Source organism: Arachis hypogaea, chromosome 12 (genome assembly GCF_003086295.3).
Source record: "Arachis hypogaea cultivar Tifrunner chromosome 12, arahy.Tifrunner.gnm2.J5K5, whole genome shotgun sequence".
NCBI lineage: Eukaryota > Viridiplantae > Streptophyta > Magnoliopsida > Fabales > Fabaceae > Arachis > Arachis hypogaea.
Window position 1 is genome coordinate 118,752,536 of NC_092047.1, and position 19,223 is coordinate 118,771,758.

The 19,223-nt window shown below is 34.0% G+C and overlaps 2 protein-coding genes across 5 annotated transcripts; both read left to right on the plus strand.

Annotated features, from left to right (window-relative positions):
• Positions 1 to 6,866: 6,866 nt before the first annotated feature.
• LOC112728804 (methionine S-methyltransferase-like) lies at positions 6,867 to 14,553 on the plus strand. Of its 3 annotated transcripts, none has more exons than XM_025779106.3 (12): positions 6,867 to 7,461; positions 8,041 to 8,234; positions 8,475 to 8,681; positions 9,418 to 9,513; positions 9,940 to 10,128; positions 10,210 to 10,398; positions 10,488 to 10,724; positions 10,874 to 11,008; positions 11,396 to 11,716; positions 11,822 to 12,001; positions 12,669 to 13,628; positions 13,947 to 14,553. In XM_025779106.3, exons 1-12 carry the CDS (start codon positions 7,245 to 7,247, stop codon positions 14,268 to 14,270), a joined length of 3,249 nt encoding a protein of 1,082 aa, XP_025634891.1. In that variant the 5' UTR covers positions 6,867 to 7,244; the 3' UTR covers positions 14,271 to 14,553. The 3 variants fall into 3 exon arrangements, with proteins under 3 accessions (XP_025634891.1, XP_025634892.1, XP_025634893.1); XM_025779107.3 differs by lacking the exon at positions 6,867 to 7,461 and adding an exon at positions 7,796 to 7,901; XM_025779108.3 differs by lacking the exon at positions 6,867 to 7,461 and adding an exon at positions 7,798 to 7,946.
• Positions 14,554 to 15,360: 807 nt separating this feature from the next.
• On the plus strand, positions 15,361 to 18,953 carry LOC112728805 (uncharacterized). 2 transcript variants are annotated; one of them, XR_011869054.1, is made up of 3 exons: positions 15,361 to 15,649; positions 16,075 to 18,220; positions 18,725 to 18,953. XR_011869054.1 is itself a non-coding variant. In XM_072210317.1 (2 exons), the coding sequence occupies exon 2, from the start codon at positions 16,075 to 16,077 to the stop codon at positions 18,118 to 18,120; it is 2,046 nt and encodes a 681-aa protein (XP_072066418.1). In that variant the 5' UTR covers positions 15,507 to 15,649; the 3' UTR covers positions 18,121 to 18,459. The 2 variants fall into 2 exon arrangements, 1 of the variants encoding a protein (XP_072066418.1); XM_072210317.1 differs by lacking the exon at positions 18,725 to 18,953 and having other exon boundaries at positions 15,507 to 15,649; positions 16,075 to 18,459.
• The last annotated feature ends 270 nt before the right edge of the window (positions 18,954 to 19,223 follow it).

Below are 19,223 nucleotides of genomic sequence, written 5' to 3' on the forward strand. Positions count from 1 at the left end.
AGTATCCATAATTATTATCAACGGAAGAATATATTACGAGTAGACTTAGTTGAAAGGCAAATATTTAAAATAATTTGTCAACGTATAAAAATTTAGTCGGCTTGAACACATATATATACCCAAAAAAGATAACAAAATTTTAATTCTATCTTTTTAAAATTTTTTAAATCAACCGAATAATCTTAAAACTCTTTAAGATATCTTATCTTTTAATTAAAAACAATTACATTTCAAATTTTAAATTAATTTTTATTTCCAATTTAAGAAAAATTAAATTTGAAGAATTCATATAATTATATCTTATCTATAATTATTTTTAAGTAGATAAATAATAATAATAATAATAATAATAGACGCATTAGATTAATAACTAAATAAAACAAGATTCAAAACTGGTAGATAGGCCACCAATCGATTGAAATAATAAAAGATTCTCATTCAATCGATTGCACTTAGAAAACAATCGATTGAAGCAGTAACTAAATCGACTCCAATCGATTACTATAACAACACAATCGATTGAATGAGAGGTGTGTGTATTATTCAATCGATTGAATTAAAATCCAATCGATTGAAATAGTATATATAAGAGTACTCCAATCGATTTCACTGAAAATTCAATCGATTGCAATAGAAATAAATCGATTGCATTAGAAAATAAGTTTACAACAATCGATTTTACTACCTTTTCAATCGATTGTTTTGTTATTTTAATCGATTGGAATACACTTAATTACAGTATCAATCGATTGGTTTTATATGCAATCGATTGAAATTGAAATTGATGATAATTCAATCGATTGCACTTAGAAAATAATCGATTGATACAGTTATTAAGTGCACTCCAATCGATTAAAATAACAAAACAATCGATTGGAACAGTGTTTAAGTGTACTTCAATCGATTGCACTATCAAAACAATCGATTGAATCCATACAAACACATTGTTTTCAAGACCTGATTGCATCTTAAGAATATAGATAAACTAAAAAAGCCGTCAGCTAAATTGATTCCATCATCCAAGAAGGTCTTACAATTCAAACAAACCTAGTACCTTTAAGAACTCTATATACGAATTGTAAAAATCAAAGCTGTACAAGAATATTGCTATAAAACAATTTCTTCATGGTCCAGGCCTTGGGATGATGCCCCTTGGGTTTGTGATGCCCAGATTAGTGCATAGATAGTCAATTGCTTCTCCCTGACGATTGATAGCTTCCGTTTGCCTGTCTTGACGCTGCCTCATATCAGCAAATTGCTCCTCCATATATACTCTCATGCTTCGCAATTCATCCATCAAATCTTGCATTGTTGGCGAAGGAGGGGGTGGTGGTGGGGGTGGCTCTGTTTGTGCTTGCACCTGGTCTTGTGGTTGCCCTTGAGCCTGGGGTTGTTGGGCATCCGGATCTCTTCCCATCTGTCTTAGAGTGCTGTCATCAATCTTGGCTACATTAGTCAAGACAACACTTTTCTCTTCAGTCAAGTCAATTCCAAGCCATTTGAAAATCTTGGTCCAATGGCAAGCATATCCTAAACCAACACTTGATTTTCCTTTCTTCATCTCAAGCATATGATGAACCATAAAATAAGGCCGGTTTATCTCCTTTCCAGTCACCATAGCCCAAAGCACTAAAATATCTTCGTTAAACAAGATTCCATGATTATGTTTTCTTGGAATCAACATGTATGAAAACAAATACATCAATATACGCTGCTCAATCCCCAACCCACTGCAACTTATATTACCTCTAGCATCCATTTGTGGATTCTCATATTGTAAACTCTGCAAACCAACTAATCTGTTGTATTCACCCCATTCCTCATCTGCGGCAATACCACCAGTAAATTTTGCCCCATGATAAACTAGACTCCATTGTTCAGCTAGTTCTTGCAAAGTAACTCTATAATGCTGTTTCCCTAAATCAAACTCAATCAGCGGCATTACCTCACCCTCTTCATCAGGTTCAGGAACAACATAATTCAAAGTACTATAAACAGCCCTAACCAAGTGCGGGTAATACTCATCCCTAGTTTGTACATAATCAACTAAGTGCTGTGTTTGTAATGCATTCAACACCAAATTAAAACGTCTATCCTGAAGGAACTCGGCTGTTATGTACCTGGGAGGAACAATTGGCCTTGACTCGAACTTCTCCACATAGTTTTTCAGTGCCCTTTGAGACGGCAGCCACCTTGCCATGTAGTGGGATGAAGCAATGAGTCTGGCAGGGGCAGAGCTTTCTCCCTCAACCCTGGCTCTTTTGGCGTTCTTAGTTCTGGCCATTATGGGGATACTGGTTTTGTGGGTTTTGTACGGATTTTGATTAGGGTTGGAATTATGTATCTAGTTTGGAGTGGGTGTGGGTGAGAATGGAGAAGAAGAAGAGAGAAGCTTTCTGGTTTTAGAGAGAAGCTTTCTGGTTTTTAGAGAGAGGAGAGAGTGGCGTTCGAATGAAAAGGTGGAGAGAATGGGTGTGAATACGCAGGGTTATCAGCTTTAATACACAGCACATTTCAAAATTCAATCGATTGGATTACGCCACCAATCGATTGAATTTGGCAAAAAGTTCACTGTCGTCACTTTTCAATCGATTGGATTGAATTATCAATCGATTGAATTTGGCCAAAGAAATCAAAGTCATCACATTTCAATCGATTGGGTAACATTACCAATCGATTGAACTCGGCAAAAAATTCGACTTCATCACCTTCCAATCGATTGGATTAAATTACCAATCGATTGAATTTGGCTAAAACTTCAATGTCATCACTTTCCAATCGATTGTATTTGGCAAATCCATGTTGTTTTCGTGAATGCAATCGATTGAGTAACAAAAACAATCGATTGTTTTGAGGCATTCAATCGATTGTTTTGTGATACACTGTAATCCAATCGATTGAGTATCATTCAATCGATTGTTTTGATAAACCAATCGATTGAATTTCAAGGAAACACGATTTGAAAGTCATGGAGGAACTTCACGAGATCAAACATAATATTTTACTCGACTGGAATATAATTAGTTGTTGTTTTGTATTTTTTTGTTAATAAATATAATTTTTAATTGATAAATAAATAATTTGTAAAATAAAAAATAGTTTCTATAATTAAATAAAATATAAGGGGTTAATTTGCAATTAAAAATAGCTCAAGGACTACATAGCAATTGATAAAAAAACTTTAAAAACATGTTTTTTACTTGGATCACTAAGTAGTCCAAAGTTACCTGGACCACCGAATCCTGAGCCTCCTTAAATATAGTTTAGTACTACTGCGAATTAATCCTTGATATGTCGGATTGAGGAATACCATAAAAAAATATAATGTTTATTGAAAATATAAAATTTTGAAGCTTTCAATGTTTTTGTAATACATTTATCAAAATAAGTCAAAGATTTATTTTGAGTGACTTTAACGTATGTCTTTTAGCAACACTATTTTTATTATTTTTGTTTCTTTTTAGTACTATAACTAAGACAACCAAAGTAGTTTTGGTTCATTATAATGACCTGATAAATGTTTTAAACCCTAAATTAAAATAGAAGTTGTTCTATCATACAATTACTACCAAGTTACATTCTCTATCTAAGGTCAATTCATATTGAATCTCATCCTTATTCTATAGTCATTTCATGTTAAAAAATTTAATTGATTATGCAATAAGTTAGACTTTTAGATGACGGTGTGAAAGTCATGAATGAGTACGTAGGTATTCTAATTATGTTACTCAATTGTTTGGCACCCACTAATTGCGCATATGGTATCATATTATTGTAGGTGTCACATGTCACATGACCAAATTAAAAAAAAAGGTTATTCTAATAATATAAGCAAGTGGCTTGGGACATAAATTTGCAATTAGCCAATTGGCACCAAATGTGCGTCAGTGCGTGAGATTAAAGTATTATAAAAAAGTATCTAACATTTTTTTTTTAAAGAATATTTTGTTTGTACGGCAACCCACAATGTATCTTTGTGAATTGTTAAGAATTTTTAGGAGGATTCTCTATTTCTCATTCACATTCTCTCTATTTTTTATTTTTAAATTGCAATAGGGTTTACATGTTTATTTTTAGGTGGATTCTCTATTTCTCACTCACATTCTCTGTATTAGTTGTCTTTTTGGCATTCTTTTTGGAGTAAAAGAATCACGTTTTATGCATCTCTAAAATGTTGCATTTTTTTATATTTACAAAATGTACAAATTCTTTATATATTTTGAAAGGATTTTCTCTTCGGGAATCGCGTTTATACTTTATATATCTTTAAAATGTTGATTTTTTTTTATATTTTGAAGAATGACCAAATATAAAACAATAAGTAAAATAATAATTATTTTCTTTACCACCTCACTCTTATTTTAACTTCAAACTAGGGGTGGCAACGGGGCGGGTTTTTGCTCTACCCGATCCGTACCGTTTTACAACAACCCGCATAAAACTCGTTTCATTTCTATTCGTGGATAGTAAAACATTGAAACCTAATCCGCTCATGTGGATACTCATCCCGCCTCTACTGTCCCTATAATTATTAAAATCCAACAAATAAAATTAAATTTCAAAATTTATATAACTATCATCACATACATAACATAAATTAAAGTAAAAACTTAAATATAATACAATATTATTAATCATTTATTAATTATTTTACATATATTATACGTATTATATATTAAAATTATATATATTATATATATACAGGGGCGGACAGGAGCGGATATTACCTAAGGATATAATTCTCCACATAAAAGCGTTTTTTTATACAGGTCTTTACAAGTCATTTATATTAACGCGCTTCGAACTGTTACTGCACGTTTTCATTGCACCTTCTTCTTCTTCTTGCTGCACATTCTTCTTCCTCTTCCTCTTCTTCTTCTTTTCTTTCTTTTCTTACCTTCTCTTTTTCGTTCTTCGTTTACATGCTTGTCTCTCTGTTTTCTTTTTTCGTTATTCTCGATTTCCATTGTTTGTTGACATCAAGCTCTGAAATCGTTTTTGAAGAAGAAGAAGCAGCAGAAGATAAGGAGGAAAAAGAGAAAGAATTCTGAATTATGCATAAGGTGTACTTCAACGAATTTTGGGTGTATTTCTGTAATCGTTTGGGTGTATTTCTGAAGTTCCATTATCTTCAAATTTGACAAGAAACTTGTTTTCATGGAGGAAGAAGAAGAAGAGTCGTTCATAATGCATGGTGAGTAGCGCGCTTTGGAAACATGAAGTGGTTGAATAACGTGCGTTTATTTACTCTTGAATGTGGGAGTATAATGCGTGTGTTTTGTTGGGCTTGTGCCAACTTGTAAGACTTGTAAGCCAAAAAAATTTATATGTGTAGCAGGTCTCATTACCTAAACCTGACCCCATCCCGCCACTCCCAAGAATCCACCTCGAGCGGGTAGGAACGGAGTGGGTATCTGCAGATTCGGATGGTGTTGCTATCCCTAGTTCAAACTATTATTTTATATTTTTTTTGTTTTTGACCAAAAAATAAGAAGATTTAAACTGGTGATTTCGTAACTGAATATGAGGAGACTATGTCATTTGAACTATAATTCATTAGCTGTTTTATGTTTATATTATACTAATTAAGTGTTAATAGTTTAATTTTTGTCTTATAAGTAAAAAAAAATTAAAATTTTAAACTAATAATTTCACCCATTAAGATTTAAAATGCTTATAAGCCATCGAAATAATTAATCATTATATTCAGTAGTAGGTACTAAATCCTGGAAGAAAAAAAAAAAAAAAAGAAGTAAGTATACAATATCAAATATAATAGTGTAGTTTTTAACATTAAAAAGTTGCAAGTTACGAAATATATTTGTTTATAGAAAGTGATTGAATACCACCAACAATTAACAAATCCATCCTTCAGGATTGAATAAAGCAAATCCACGTCAATAATAAATAATTTGTGTCCCCATATATAAACATTCACAATTACCCATGCGCGCCTTTTCCGGTCAATGCTTGTTTAATCATCAAAAATCAACCCTAAATAATAAACAATTGAATCTTATTCTTTCAAATTATTTTATACATGCATCTATTTTATATTATTACATTAATAAAAACAAATAAATACATATATTTACTTGAATAAATGTATAAAAGTATAAAATATAATAATTTATGTGTATATTCTTAGTCAATTTATATAAACAAATTTGTTATGTAGTATATAAATTATATTAATTTATACATGTATATATATATGTTCAAAAATTGATAAAATACTAAAAATTTAGTTTACTAAGCATTTTTGAAAAAAAAAATTATTGATTCTCTTATATTATTATTATTAGAACAAAATAACTAATATCAATTAGTCGAATAATCAATTCACTAGTTAACTTAAATAACTACCAAAATTTGAATTTTACGTATATTGTAATTCATTGACAAAAAATAAACACTTAATAAAATTTTAATTTGCTGTATATTAATCTTTAATTTGCAAAGTATAAAAAAATATTATGGTAATATTAAAATTATTAATTAATTAATTAAAAGATTACATATACGAATATAAAAAAATTATTTATATATTAAAATTAGTTATTAATATATTTATGTATAAATATATGGGTGCTATTCTAAATTTTTTTTAAATAATGTTTTTTTAAAAGATCTTCTACAAAAATAAAAATAATTTTAAGTTTGAATATCTCATGTAAAAAAATATTTTTATTTATTAATTATATTTAAATAAAATAAAATAAAAATACTTTTTTGTTTATTTATTATATGAGAAATATTTTTTTAAAAAATATAAATTGTAATTTCTCAAAATTTTTTTTTATTTTTGTTATATTTTTACTTTTATTATTAGAAATTTACTAAATACACTAAAAAATAAAAAATAAAATCTTTTTTCATTAAAAAATATATTTTTTATTGATTTATTGAGCCTGAAACAAACACATAATCTCTTCTTTTTACCTAAAAATCTTGGATTCCAATCTGAATCCTAATTAAAAAAAAATAAAAAGGAAAGATTACATATACAAATGCAAATAACAATAAACAATTCAATTAAATAAACAAATTTATTGACGTAGCTACACTTTTATATTATTTATATTTTTTTAGAAGAAAAAGGAAAAGGTCGTTGCTAACTGAGTCAGAAGACTGAGAGCTTAGAACACAGAAACAGGTGGAGCATTCTTCTTCTGATGTGAGAGTGAGAGAGACACTCAATCCATTAACCAATCAGCATTCACAGATTTTCCGGTGAACAAACAATGGACGAGTTTTTGAACACCTGCAAGGTCTCCGGCGACGCCGCTTACGCCGCCCTAAGGTCGGTGCTTGACAAGCTCGAGGATCCGAAGACTCGTACGGACACTCGGATCTTCTTGTCGGAGCTTCAGAAACGGTTTCCGACGAAGGAAGATTGTGATAGCTGCTTTGAAACCTACCACTTCCGAATCGAAGACGTGCTTTTGGACCAAAACGAAGGTATACACTTTTTTTTTTCTTTTCCTTTTTTGTCGTTTATAGCCGCAAAACACAGTCATAAACGCACCAACCAAAAGCCACAACGTAATTTGTTTGGATTGGATTTGATTGGATTGAGTTTCACTTTGACTCTGTTTACTAATTTCACTGTTCAATTTGGAGGTTTTACATGTGATATAATGACACTACAACTCTGATTTTGATGTTGATGTTGAAGGTTAATGCATGGCTCTGTAAAAATTCAAAAGTTAAGATTAATTAATTAATAATAATAATAAATGACTAAAAGACAAGAAAATTTTATTTGTAGTGTTGTGTTGTCAAAAATAAAGGTGTGTAGTTTTTGTGATGGGTTGATATTTATGTTAATTTCTATGCACTGATAGGGTAAACGAGTTTTATAGTGGCAGCTAATAAAATTGAACTGAGAAATCATGGTGGTTAGTTATCTAAGTTGATTTTGACACTTTCTAACAATGTTACTGGTCAGCAGTGTAAAATTTTTTGTATTATATTACTGCGTATACATTAATTCCATTTTTGATGTGCATAATGGGAAACTTGTTTGCTTTGTTGCAGGACACAAGGGGAGAAAGAAATTGACTACGATGGTGATTCCTAGCATATTTCTGCCAGAGGACTGGTCTTTTACTTTCTTTGAAGGGATTAATAGGCACCCGGACTCCATTTTCAAGGACAGGACTGTTGCCGAGCTTGGCTGTGGAAATGGGTGGATATCCATTGCCATTGCTGACAAGTGGTTGCCTTCCAAGGTTTTTTCAATCATGTGCAGCATTTTTTATTTAAGGCCTCTTTAATTATAGTGGCCATCACTATTTTTTTCACATAATTGTGAATGCATAAACACACAAGATGAAACAATGAAATGAAAGTGGTAACTGAACAGACTCTTAAAAATTCATACAACTGCCTAGAAACACTCTACATGCATTTTTTTTTTTCTGTCAACTATTCCTTGAAGTCACTCATAGCACAAGCTGTAATTTTTGCAGGTTTATGGCCTTGATATCAATCCTAGAGCGATAAAGATTTCCTGGATAAACTTATATTTAAATGCTTTAGATGATAAAGGCCAGCTCATCTATGATGAGGAGAAGAAAACTTTGCTGGACAGGGTAGAGTTCTATGAATCTGATCTTCTGTCATATTGCAGAGAAAATCATATTCAACTTGACAGAATTGTAGGATGCATACCACAGGTACAGAACCATTACATATTTCCAACCAAGCACTAAGTAGGTTACTATGATTAATGATATAGTTACTTCTTATCAGTATGCCTAGTACATAGAAGTTTCATTGAGGTGCCTCTTCGCGGGCCACTTCTCTACCTGCTCTTTTCTACGTTGACCTTTTGACATGGTGATACCTTTTAGTACTGTGTGGCTTAGTGGCAAATTATTGATTCTAAATTATACCTTAAAATATTTTATGCATAGTGTTTTTCATTTAGATTCCTTTGTTGAGTGTTGTTGAATTAAAGTTACTGAATATAGATTAGTGCAATTTTGATTTGACTACAGATGCTAATATGTCTTTTATGTTATTCTTCATGTTCTTACTTTCTAAGCTATGCCTGCCACTGCTATTGAGTCTTGGTTCTTTAATTTTGTGGAACACAGTAATCATTTTGGTATTGGATATATTAACATCTACACGTGTAATCATTATTTTTAATTGTGTTTCTAAAAGCAGATAAACCTTTTTTAGCTAAAAGAGTGTCCCGAGAGACAAATAATTGTTGTTGTTGTTGTTGTCATTGGTAGCTTTTACTGGCAGTCTTATAAGTTGGATTAATTGCAAACTTTGGCTCATAAAAGAAAATTATCATGGCTGGAGAATCTTTTTTTTTTCTTTTTTTTTTTTTGCAAGTGATATTGTAATGTTTTTTAATTCAACTAAATATCAGTTATTCTTGTTATTGGCTTTATGCAGATTCTTAATCCAAATCCAGATGCAATGTCTAAGATGATAACAGAAAATGCAAGTGAAGAATTCCTTCATGCATTGAGTAATTATTGTGCACTTCAGGTAAATGGATCTTTATTCTATTATGATGGTCATCTGCTCTTTTGCTGGAGCTTGACAATTATGTCTTGCATTCTTTCATGCTAAGTGCTTTAATGTGAACCTCATCAATTTGAAAGGAAAAAAGTTATACACCACTGGATTTTTTTGTTGGCTCCAACTTTCTTTAAGTCACATGCTTAGTTATTATTGTATATTCGTATTGTTCCTTAGAGCAAGCCTTTTCCATTTATTCATGAAATAATTCATAAATGTTCCAAGCCACTAGAAGTCTAGAAGAATCTTGTTAATAAGATTTTACTTCTACCTGCACAACTTATCCTTGATACACTCTTGTGATAAGATGTTTTGGCTTTGTAGAAATGTCTTTGATTGATGTATTAGATGATCTAATGCAGCATTCTCATATTTACTTTACTTTGTATATAGGGTTTTGTGGAGGATCAGTTTGGCTTGGGTTTAATTGCTAGGGCGGTTGAAGAGGGGATATCAGTAATCAAAGCTGCCGGAATTATGATCTTCAATATGGGAGGCCGACCAGGTCAAGCTGTTTGCAAAAGGTTGTTTGAACGACGGGGTTTCTGCATTACAAAGCTTTGGCAAACCAAAATTCTTCAGGTTAGAATTTAGAAAACAGATATTTGGCTATACATCAATTCTCCAGTGAAAGTGCAATCTTACTGAGAAATATTGGTATAGGCTGGTGACACAGATATTGCAGCATTGGTTGAGATTGAGAAGAACAGCCCCCACCGATTTGAATTCTTTATGGGACTTTCTGGTGATCAGCCTATTTGTGCACGGACAGCATGGGCCTATGGAAAGGCTGGTGGCAGAATTTCCCATGCTTTATCAGTTTACAGTTGTCAACTTCGTAATCCTACGCAGGTGGGTGCTTCTCTAAAGCTTGATATTTCAAGAAGATAATATCTGTTTCCCTGAAGGAAATTGATGCAAAATTCATTTGTATATGACAGATCAAAGTTATTTTTGAGTTTCTCAAAAATGGATTTCAAGAGATCAGCAGCTCTCTAGATTTGTCCTTTGAGGATGATTCTGTTGCCGATGAGAAGATTCCTTTTTTGGCTTATCTTGCAAGCACTTTAAAAAATAGTTCTTATTTTCCATACGAGCCACCTGCTGGAAGCAAACGTTTTCGCAATCTCATTGCAGGGTTTTTGAAGACTTATCACCATATTCCACTCTCTGCTAATGTAAGATCCCAAATATGTTATTAGTTCTACTTTAGATCCTGTATAACTCTGCAGGCCTGCATTCTCTTCTGATTTTCTGGCTGTCTTTGATTTAAGCATGAAATTCTGCTAACATAATATTGACTTGATCTGTTGAAATCTTGTGCAAGAATGTTGTCATTTTCCCCTCAAGGGCTGCTGCAATTGAAAATGCTCTTCACTTGTTCTCGCCTCGCCTTGCTATTGTTGATGAACATCTAACTCGACACCTCCCTAGGAAATGGTTGACATCTTTGGCCCTTAAGGTATGGAGTAGCTGTTCCTTCCTCCCCTTGTTTCTCATACTTTTCCGAATGGCATATACTATTTGCAATATTATTTCTGTGAATTTTAGAATTTGATATGTCAATGAATGCAGTTAATTGTATGTTTGTCCTTGCTGTGAAGTTTCTGCTATAGCAACAATCATTTAAGAAGTTCTTTAGATGAGCAGCACTATTGAGAAAGAAATGTAGCTTCATGCCTGTTTGCCTTTTCAAAGTTTACCATTATGGTTGCTGATTATGTAGCTTTGGATTCCATAAATTGATAAAAGAAAACAAAGGATTGAATGATTTTCTTTGAATATTCTTTTGTGAACAATGTAGTTTTATTGTTTGAGTCTACTTTAATGATTTTTCTCTTTCTTGCAGGGCACAGAAACTATTGAGCCTTTAGATGATGCAATTACTGTAATTGAAGCCCCTCGGCAATCAGATTTACTGATAGAACTAATAAAGAAATTGAAGCCTCAAGTGGTGGTGACAGGGATTGCTCATTTTGAGGCAGTTACTAGTTCAGCTTTTGTGCACCTTCTAGATACAACACAGGAGATTGGGTCTCGTCTTTTCTTGGACATATCAGATCACTTTGAGCTATCCAGTCTTCCAGGATCAAATGGTGTCCTTAAGTATCTTTCAGGAACTCCTTTGCCATCTCATGCAGCAATCATATGCGGACTGGTAAAAAACAAGGTGATGTTCCATGCTAACTTCCTGGCTTTCTTAGTCTGTAAGATATCATTCTATTTTGGTTTGATTTTCGCAATTTCTTATTGATTGCATTCACATGGTTCTCAGGTTTATCCAGATTTAGAAACAGCCTTTGTCGTTACAGAAGAAGAATCCCTCTTTAGTGCACTGTCCAAAACTGTGGAATTACTAGAAGGCAATACTTCATTGATTAATCAATACTATTATGGTTGTATTTTTCATGAGCTGCTTGCATTTCAGCTTTCTGGCCGACATGCACCAGCTGAGGTTTGTCACTCTTTTCTTTTTGCCTATAGTTGAACTTTCCTAGTAGAATTTTAATTGCCATCATTACGTAAATTTCATTCCTGATATAATATAAATATTAGTTCTTTCTTTTTGCTCCAAATGAACCATAAAAGAACCTTGTTGAATATGTGGCAAAAAGTTGAATATGGAATACATATTCCAAGAATTTTCCTGGTACAATTTTAATTGCCTTCGTTACATAAAATGCATTTCTCTTTATCTTTGCCTCTTATTAAATTCAAACAAGGAATCATGTCAGTGCTATTATTCTACTAGCGGAAGAGCAAAGGCCATCACTTAATCTAGTAAGTAGAAAAATAAGGGCAACCTGGTTGTTGAGATTGTTGAGATATTTGTGAAAATATTTTCTCCAGCATACATGATCTGATATGATGCATGGCTAATTACTGACCTGAATATCATAAACACCCTGGGTCCTGGGACTTTGTAAGATTAGAAACTAAAGGCAGAATTTGTTTGCTAAATTTTCCAATTCTGCACATTTTTATGGCTGTTTTTTCTAAGCTTATTGTTGCTCAGAATGGCAATTATGCCAGAAAATAGGAAAGGCATCTCTATGTTATTTATTTATGTCATATCTGCTGCTAAGATTCTCATTGCTTTCATTTTTCAACTCATCCTTCAGAGAAAGAGCCACAATGCCAAATCAGTAGATATGATAGGATATTCCGCAGCAGCCTCATCAGTGCTTGATAATGCTGAGCTTTCAATTAACGGGGTGGAGAGCGACTCTGTTATTCACATGGATGTTGATCAAACCTTCTTGCCTGTTCCATCTCCTGTTAAGGGTGCTCTTTTTGAAAGTTTTGCTAGGCAAAACATGTCAGAATCCGAGGCTGATGTTAACACAAGCATCAAAAACTATGTTAAAAGCAACTATGGTTTTCCAACTAAAAGCGGCACTGAATTTATATATGCTGACAATTCAAAGGCTCTTTTCAATAAGCTTGTCCTCTGCTGCATCAAAGAAGCTGGCACCCTCTGTTTTCCGGCTGGATCAAATGGGAACTATGTTTCTTCTGCCAGATTTTTGAAAGCTGACACAGTGATAGTCCCTACAGATGCCAATGTGGGTTTCAAGTTTACGGAGAAGGCACTCACCAAAGTCTTTGGGACTGTGAAAAACCCATGGGTGTATATTTCTGGCCCTACAGTTAACCCAACAGGCTTAGTTTATAGCAACAATGAAATAGGAGAGATTTTGAGCACTTGTGCTAAATTTGGCGCAAGAGTTATAATTGATACATCGTCTTCCGGTCTCGAGTTTGACAGCAATGGCTGGGATTTGGAGCAGTGTTTATCTAAGTTAAAGTCTTCATGCAACCCATCATTTTGTGTGTCTCTTCTTGGAGGGTTGTCTCTGCCAATGCTAAACGGTGTTCTCAAATTCGGGTTTCTTATTCTAAATGAGCCGCATTTGGTTGACACCTTCCATAGTTTTCCAGGATTAATCAGGCCTCACAGTACTGCTAGATATGCTATAAAGAAGTTGCTGGAGCTTAGGGCACAAAAACCTTCAAGTTTATCAGATGCTATTGTTGAATACACTGCAATATTGAAAAACAGGTCTAAGTCTTTGAAAGAGGTAATTCCAGATCTGTCAACGTTTATGTTTGAGATGTATTTAACATGTATATTACATTGATCCCTCTCAAGGTTAAGTGATATTACACTTTTCACCCTTTGATTTGTCATGTTTACAACTGAGGTCAATGCTACATTTATAAATCCAAGGGTATCAGTTGTAAGTTGTAACATTGGTTAAACTTAAGGTGAGGTTAGTGTATGTTGTACAAATTAAGAGATGATGCATGTAATATCACCTAATCTTGGAACTGGTCTGTGTTTTAATTGGTTTGTTTTCATAGCTTTAATTCTTGCCATTTTTGGGTTATGATCTTAGGCACTTGAGCAAAATGGGTGGGAAGTGCTTGAATCGTGTGCCGGTGTCTCCGTAGTGGCAAAGCCCTCTGGCTATCTCAACAAGACTGTTACACTAAAGATTTTGCCACAAGGTGAAGGTGGACAAGACAATGCCACCATGAAAATCACACTTGATGACTCCAATATTAGGAATGCCCTTCTCAAATCTACTGGACTATGCATCAATAGTGGCTCCTGGACTGGAATTCCTGGATACTGTCGTTTCAACATTGCGTTGGAAGAGAGCGATTTCAGCAAAGCATTGGATTGCATTAAGAAGTTCAAAGAGATTGCACTACATTAAACAAGCTCTGTCATTAGTGCACACGTATTCTTTTAGCTTTGATCATTAGTGTTTGTGGTCCTCTTTTTGTTTGAGGAAAAAAAAAGCAGTGGCTATGATGCTTGAAAGGTTATGCCCAACTTTTAATTTCTGTTCTTCCACTTAGTGTAGCATTGTTTTGATATATACACATAGTATAATGACCACTCAGCATGCAGTAACTCACTGCATTGTGAATTGTGAACTTCCAACGTTAAAATGAAATTGTTTCCCCTTCCCTTAATGTTAAAGGTTTTAGGATGTATATTATTGTCCTTAATCTTTAGTATCCTATCTTCAAGTTGTATCTTGATTTAAAAGTCTAAGTTCTCAAGCAGGCTAATTATCTAAAATTTTTAGTCTTTTAAATATATCCTTTAACCAACTCAATGTTGATTCCAAACTTTTTTACTCTAATAATTAAATATGTTTTTTGTTTTTACATTATTTTTTTCTTTATACCTATTCAAGTAGGGATTGGTTCGATATCTTTAATTTCTCTTGCTTAGTGAGAAATTAATAATAGTATATAATTTCAAAACGATGGACATAGTTGGAGCATAGTTGGAGCATATAAGGAAATAGATCATCTCCAGCGAAAAAAATACTTGAGAGAATAAAGTGTGATATTTTACTTTTAATTTTTTAAGTAGGACTAAAATTAAATAAAAGAGAATAAGATATAATTTTTTATCTTTAATTCTTTAAATAGGACCAAAATTAAATAAGAGAGAAAAAATAATGAAAGATTAGATTAAACACTGAATAGTATCATTCCATTACTAATATGAAAATTTTAGTATTTAATTTAACTACAAAGGGATAAATGAAGTTGAAAAAGAACAAGGTGAAGGTAAATTCAATAGTATATTATGATATTAATATCTTTCTAATAAAATATGATATATTTCAAAATTATAAAGAAATTCTAATTTAATAAAATTAAAAATAATCTTTTCGGAAAAGGGTAACATAATAATAATAATAATAATAATAATAATAATAATAATAATAATAATAATAATAATAATAATAATAATAATAATAACAACAACGTGCGTGGCTCGTGACTGAGCTGAGGACTCATGAGGAGTGCCATTTTTCATTTTTCACTGCACTTTCATATTCCTTCCTTTCCGAGTGCTGCTTCTTCTTCTTCTCCTTCATTCCACTCCACTCCACTACGCATTCTACGCTTTCGAAACGCATCGTTTTGCTCACGCCGATTCCAACTCAAGTGAATAACAGCGACTCGAGTTCCGCCAACTCCTTCACTGACAGAAGGGGAAAAAAAAAAAGAAAGAAAAAACAGAGCTACCAAACGCAACAAACTCCACTGACTTCTCCATCGCTTCTAGAAGGTTCCACTCCTTAAATCTTCATCTACACGCACTTTGCACCTGTAAATGATTTCTTTCACTGAATTAACACACGTGGATTGATCCTCGTTTTGCCTTGCACTTAGGGTTTTCTGTTCTCTCCTTTTTATACCTTATGCGTTTTACGTGTTCGACGAAATTCCTGTGACGATAAACCCTTATTTTTTTTATTATTCTAGTGAAAAGAAAAACCACTGAAAATAGATTTGGATTTTCATTACTTGTCATTATACATAGTTTATGATATGTAGAGCAATGGTGTTATTGATACTTATGTTGCATAGGACGTGATGATAATTTAGAATGTGTATCTAGCTATCTGCTGAGACTTCGAAAGTTGAAAATTCTGCTTGGTATGTTATTTGTGCTTGTGTTTTGAATGTGGTTTTGTTCCTGTAACCATGCAGATGTCTTTGTATATTGGTAATATGTCCGAGCACACCCGAAAGGATGAGCTCGAGCATGTTTTCCGTAGGTTTGGGCATTGTAACGTTCAGCTGAAAAGGGAAGGATATGGGTTTGTGGTGTTTGACTTTCCTCCTAATGCGACGAAGGCTTTGAGGGCATTGAAAGGTAGGAATATATGTGGGGAACCACTTACTCTGACGTGGTCCAATAAGCAGCCTGTTGGGAGTTTTCAGAGGTTTCCTAGGGGTGGTGGTAAGATCTACGAACCAAGACGTGGAAGGAATTCTGAGAGGATAGGGCATGTGAGGAGGAAAATGGGTTCCGATGGATGGAGGGATCAGGAGATGGGCAATGATGGTAGGGGTGGATCTGTTGGGGTTCCTAGTGAGGAGAGAGGATATCATCAAGATGATTTTAAAGACTATGTTAGGGAAGAAAGAGATTATAGGGAAGAGTTTCGTGATGATGGCAGTGGAGTTGTGCCTGCCTTGGAGGAAAATGGAAGATGGGGTGAGCCAATTCAGGACACATCGGCTGGCAATGGAAACGAAAATGCTCTAGAATTTGATCGATATGAACCTTACCATGGCTATGACATGAAGCATGATGATAATCATATAGGTTACCGCGGTAGTTCTCCTAGAGCAACATCCTTAGAGAATATGGCCAGAGTGCGGATTGGTGAGGAAACCGTGAATCGTCCGAAGGACTCAAAATTCCGGCAAACATGCTATAGATGTGGTGAGCCAGGTCACAAAATGCGAGATTGTCCAAAACAGAATTCTTCACGGAGAAAGTATGAGAGGTTGGATGGTAGGCGAAATAATAAAATAGATGGAAATCATAGAATTGAAGATGAAGATAAATTCAGGTCTGAATCCTGGTCGAAGATGCGGTCAAGTAGGGATGCTTTATCAATGAGGAACCAGAGAGATGAACGGAGGGGGTCTGCATCACGACAATACCATTCACCATTAAGAAACAAATTGTCCCCTATGGCAAAGGAAACCGACAGGCACCGAAGAAGGGAATATGGAGGGAAGAAGCGGTGCAGAAACGAAGTAGAATCACCTAAAAGACCTAGGGGAAAAAGATCAAGACGGTCAACCAGTTCTTCCTTGCATTCAGATTACTCTACTTCTCACTCACTCCCAAATTCTCGATCACCCAAGTCTCTGCGGAAGTCACGTTTCCGTTCCAGATCAAGATCAGTGTCTTCTAGATCACACTCCTCATCTTCAAAGTTAATATCTTCTTCAAAATCTCCACACCGCAATGGCAAAAGTTCAGATTATAGGAGGTCAAGCTCTCATAGATCTTTGTCTGTCTCACTCAATCAGCCTTTGCCATCATCTGCGAAAAAGATCGAACCCAATTCAAAATCATCTTCCATTAATGCTACCGCGCTTGAATGTATGGATCATTTGGTTGTACAGGGACATAAGAATGGGAGTGCAATGGAGTCGGAAAATGTTCAATCCAAGGATGAAGGTCTTGCTGTAAATGGAACCTCTGCAGTGCACTCTACAGTGGTGGATGACATTGAAAATGACCAATGCGTTCAGGTGGACAATGATAAAAATAGTAGTCTAAGACCATCAGATACATTAGCAGATTTAACCAAATCGCTTGTTACCAGGAATTTGTCTACAGAGGTTGTGAAAGAGAAAGAGCTTTCTTGTCACACTGAGACACCATTGGTGCATGATATTCAGAAGGGAATTCAGAACCAAGTTTCAGAAACTTGTGTCAATTCCCATTCTCGTCATACAACAGCCATATCCACAGAGGAAATGTTCATGGTTCTTAAGAATTATGGGTTGGAACTTCCAAAAGACAATGAAGAAACTTTATCAGTGGATGCATTCTTTGGTTCTGCTCGATTGTGGCCTTGGCATATCGTTTATTACCGTAGGTTGAAGAAGGGCCCAATTTCAGCTGAGAACTATGCTAGGCGTGTTGCACAGAATCAGGAATTTGGCATTGTTGATAAGTATATAAGAAGCAGCAGTGGATGGGGAGAAGTTGATCTTGTGAATTCTTAATACTGCAGCTACAAGTGATCCCCTCTTTAGTAGATTTATCCTCGTTGAGTGCACTACATTGTGATGTTCTTCTTTTCGGCATGGCTCTGTATTTGCCCAGGTAATTTGCAAAACATGCTGTATTGCTTTGCCAACTTATTTCCGGTTACTATTGGCACAACACCATTTAAAAGTTGATAAAAATATATTAGAAATGTAGCATGCCAAATGCAGAGATTGTAGATAACCGATGATAGTTTTTTGGAGACAACTATGGTTAACATCAATTAATAACTGAAGTAAGAACCAAGTTACTTGTTCATCGTATAGCAAATCAAACATTATCCTTTCATTCTTCCATGTTTTGTTTCAAATGGTCAAAGTGTCAAATCCATTTTATTGTGGAACATCATTTTAACTAAGCGTTTGTTGGACAAGCCTTCATATATGATGTAATTCTTTTGAATTTCATTATACTCGAGTTGTTTTTCATCCTTAGTAATTATGTTGTGTCAGATTTTCTGATCGATGAAGTGAGGCCCTGTTTATTACCTTGCAAAAATATGAATACGTGCATTTATTATGATAATTAAGAAAACATTTAGTGAGGCTTTTATGGTTGCAGGCTTGCCATGTCATGGAGGAAAAAAAAAGGGTGTTGCTCATCATCCTAGGTTATCTCATTGACTGGTGGACTATAGCTATTTCCTTTCCTTTTCAAGTAGGCTGGGTTTTGGATTGAATAACATTAGCATATCTTCATGTAAATAATAACTGAACTAATCTTGTGCGGAATCAGAAAATCAAGAAATAACTATAGTATGGGTTAATCACATGTTTGCTTTGCTGGTAAATGGCATTTTGTATCTGTAATGTGTTGGGTAGAACAATAGGATAATAGTTTTTCTTTTCTTCTTTGTCTGATGATGGACTTAATTGAAGGATTGTTGCCATTGAGCTTATCAATTTAATTCTTAGAAAAGAAAGAGAAGAGGGGTGTCAGAAAGAAAAGGAGGGGAGTGGGGGGGAGGGGGGGGTCTCAGTATGTACTACGTACACATTGCTAAAAAATATGATAAACATTTGTTCAGTTCAAATAGCTTGGCACTTTATTTTTTAAAAAA

Coding starts and splice junctions, on each gene's coding strand:
- LOC112728804 (XM_025779106.3), top strand. CDS start 7,245: ATGGACGAGTTTTTGAACACCTGCAAGGTCTCCGGCGACGCCGCTTAC. Junction 9,514..9,939: donor GTAATTATTGTGCACTTCAG/GTAAATGGATCT, acceptor CTTTGTATATAG/GGTTTTGTGGAGGATCAGTT. Junction 13,629..13,946: donor GGTCTAAGTCTTTGAAAGAG/GTAATTCCAGAT, acceptor TTATGATCTTAG/GCACTTGAGCAAAATGGGTG.
- LOC112728805 (XM_072210317.1), top strand. CDS start 16,075: ATGTCTTTGTATATTGGTAATATGTCCGAGCACACCCGAAAGGATGAG.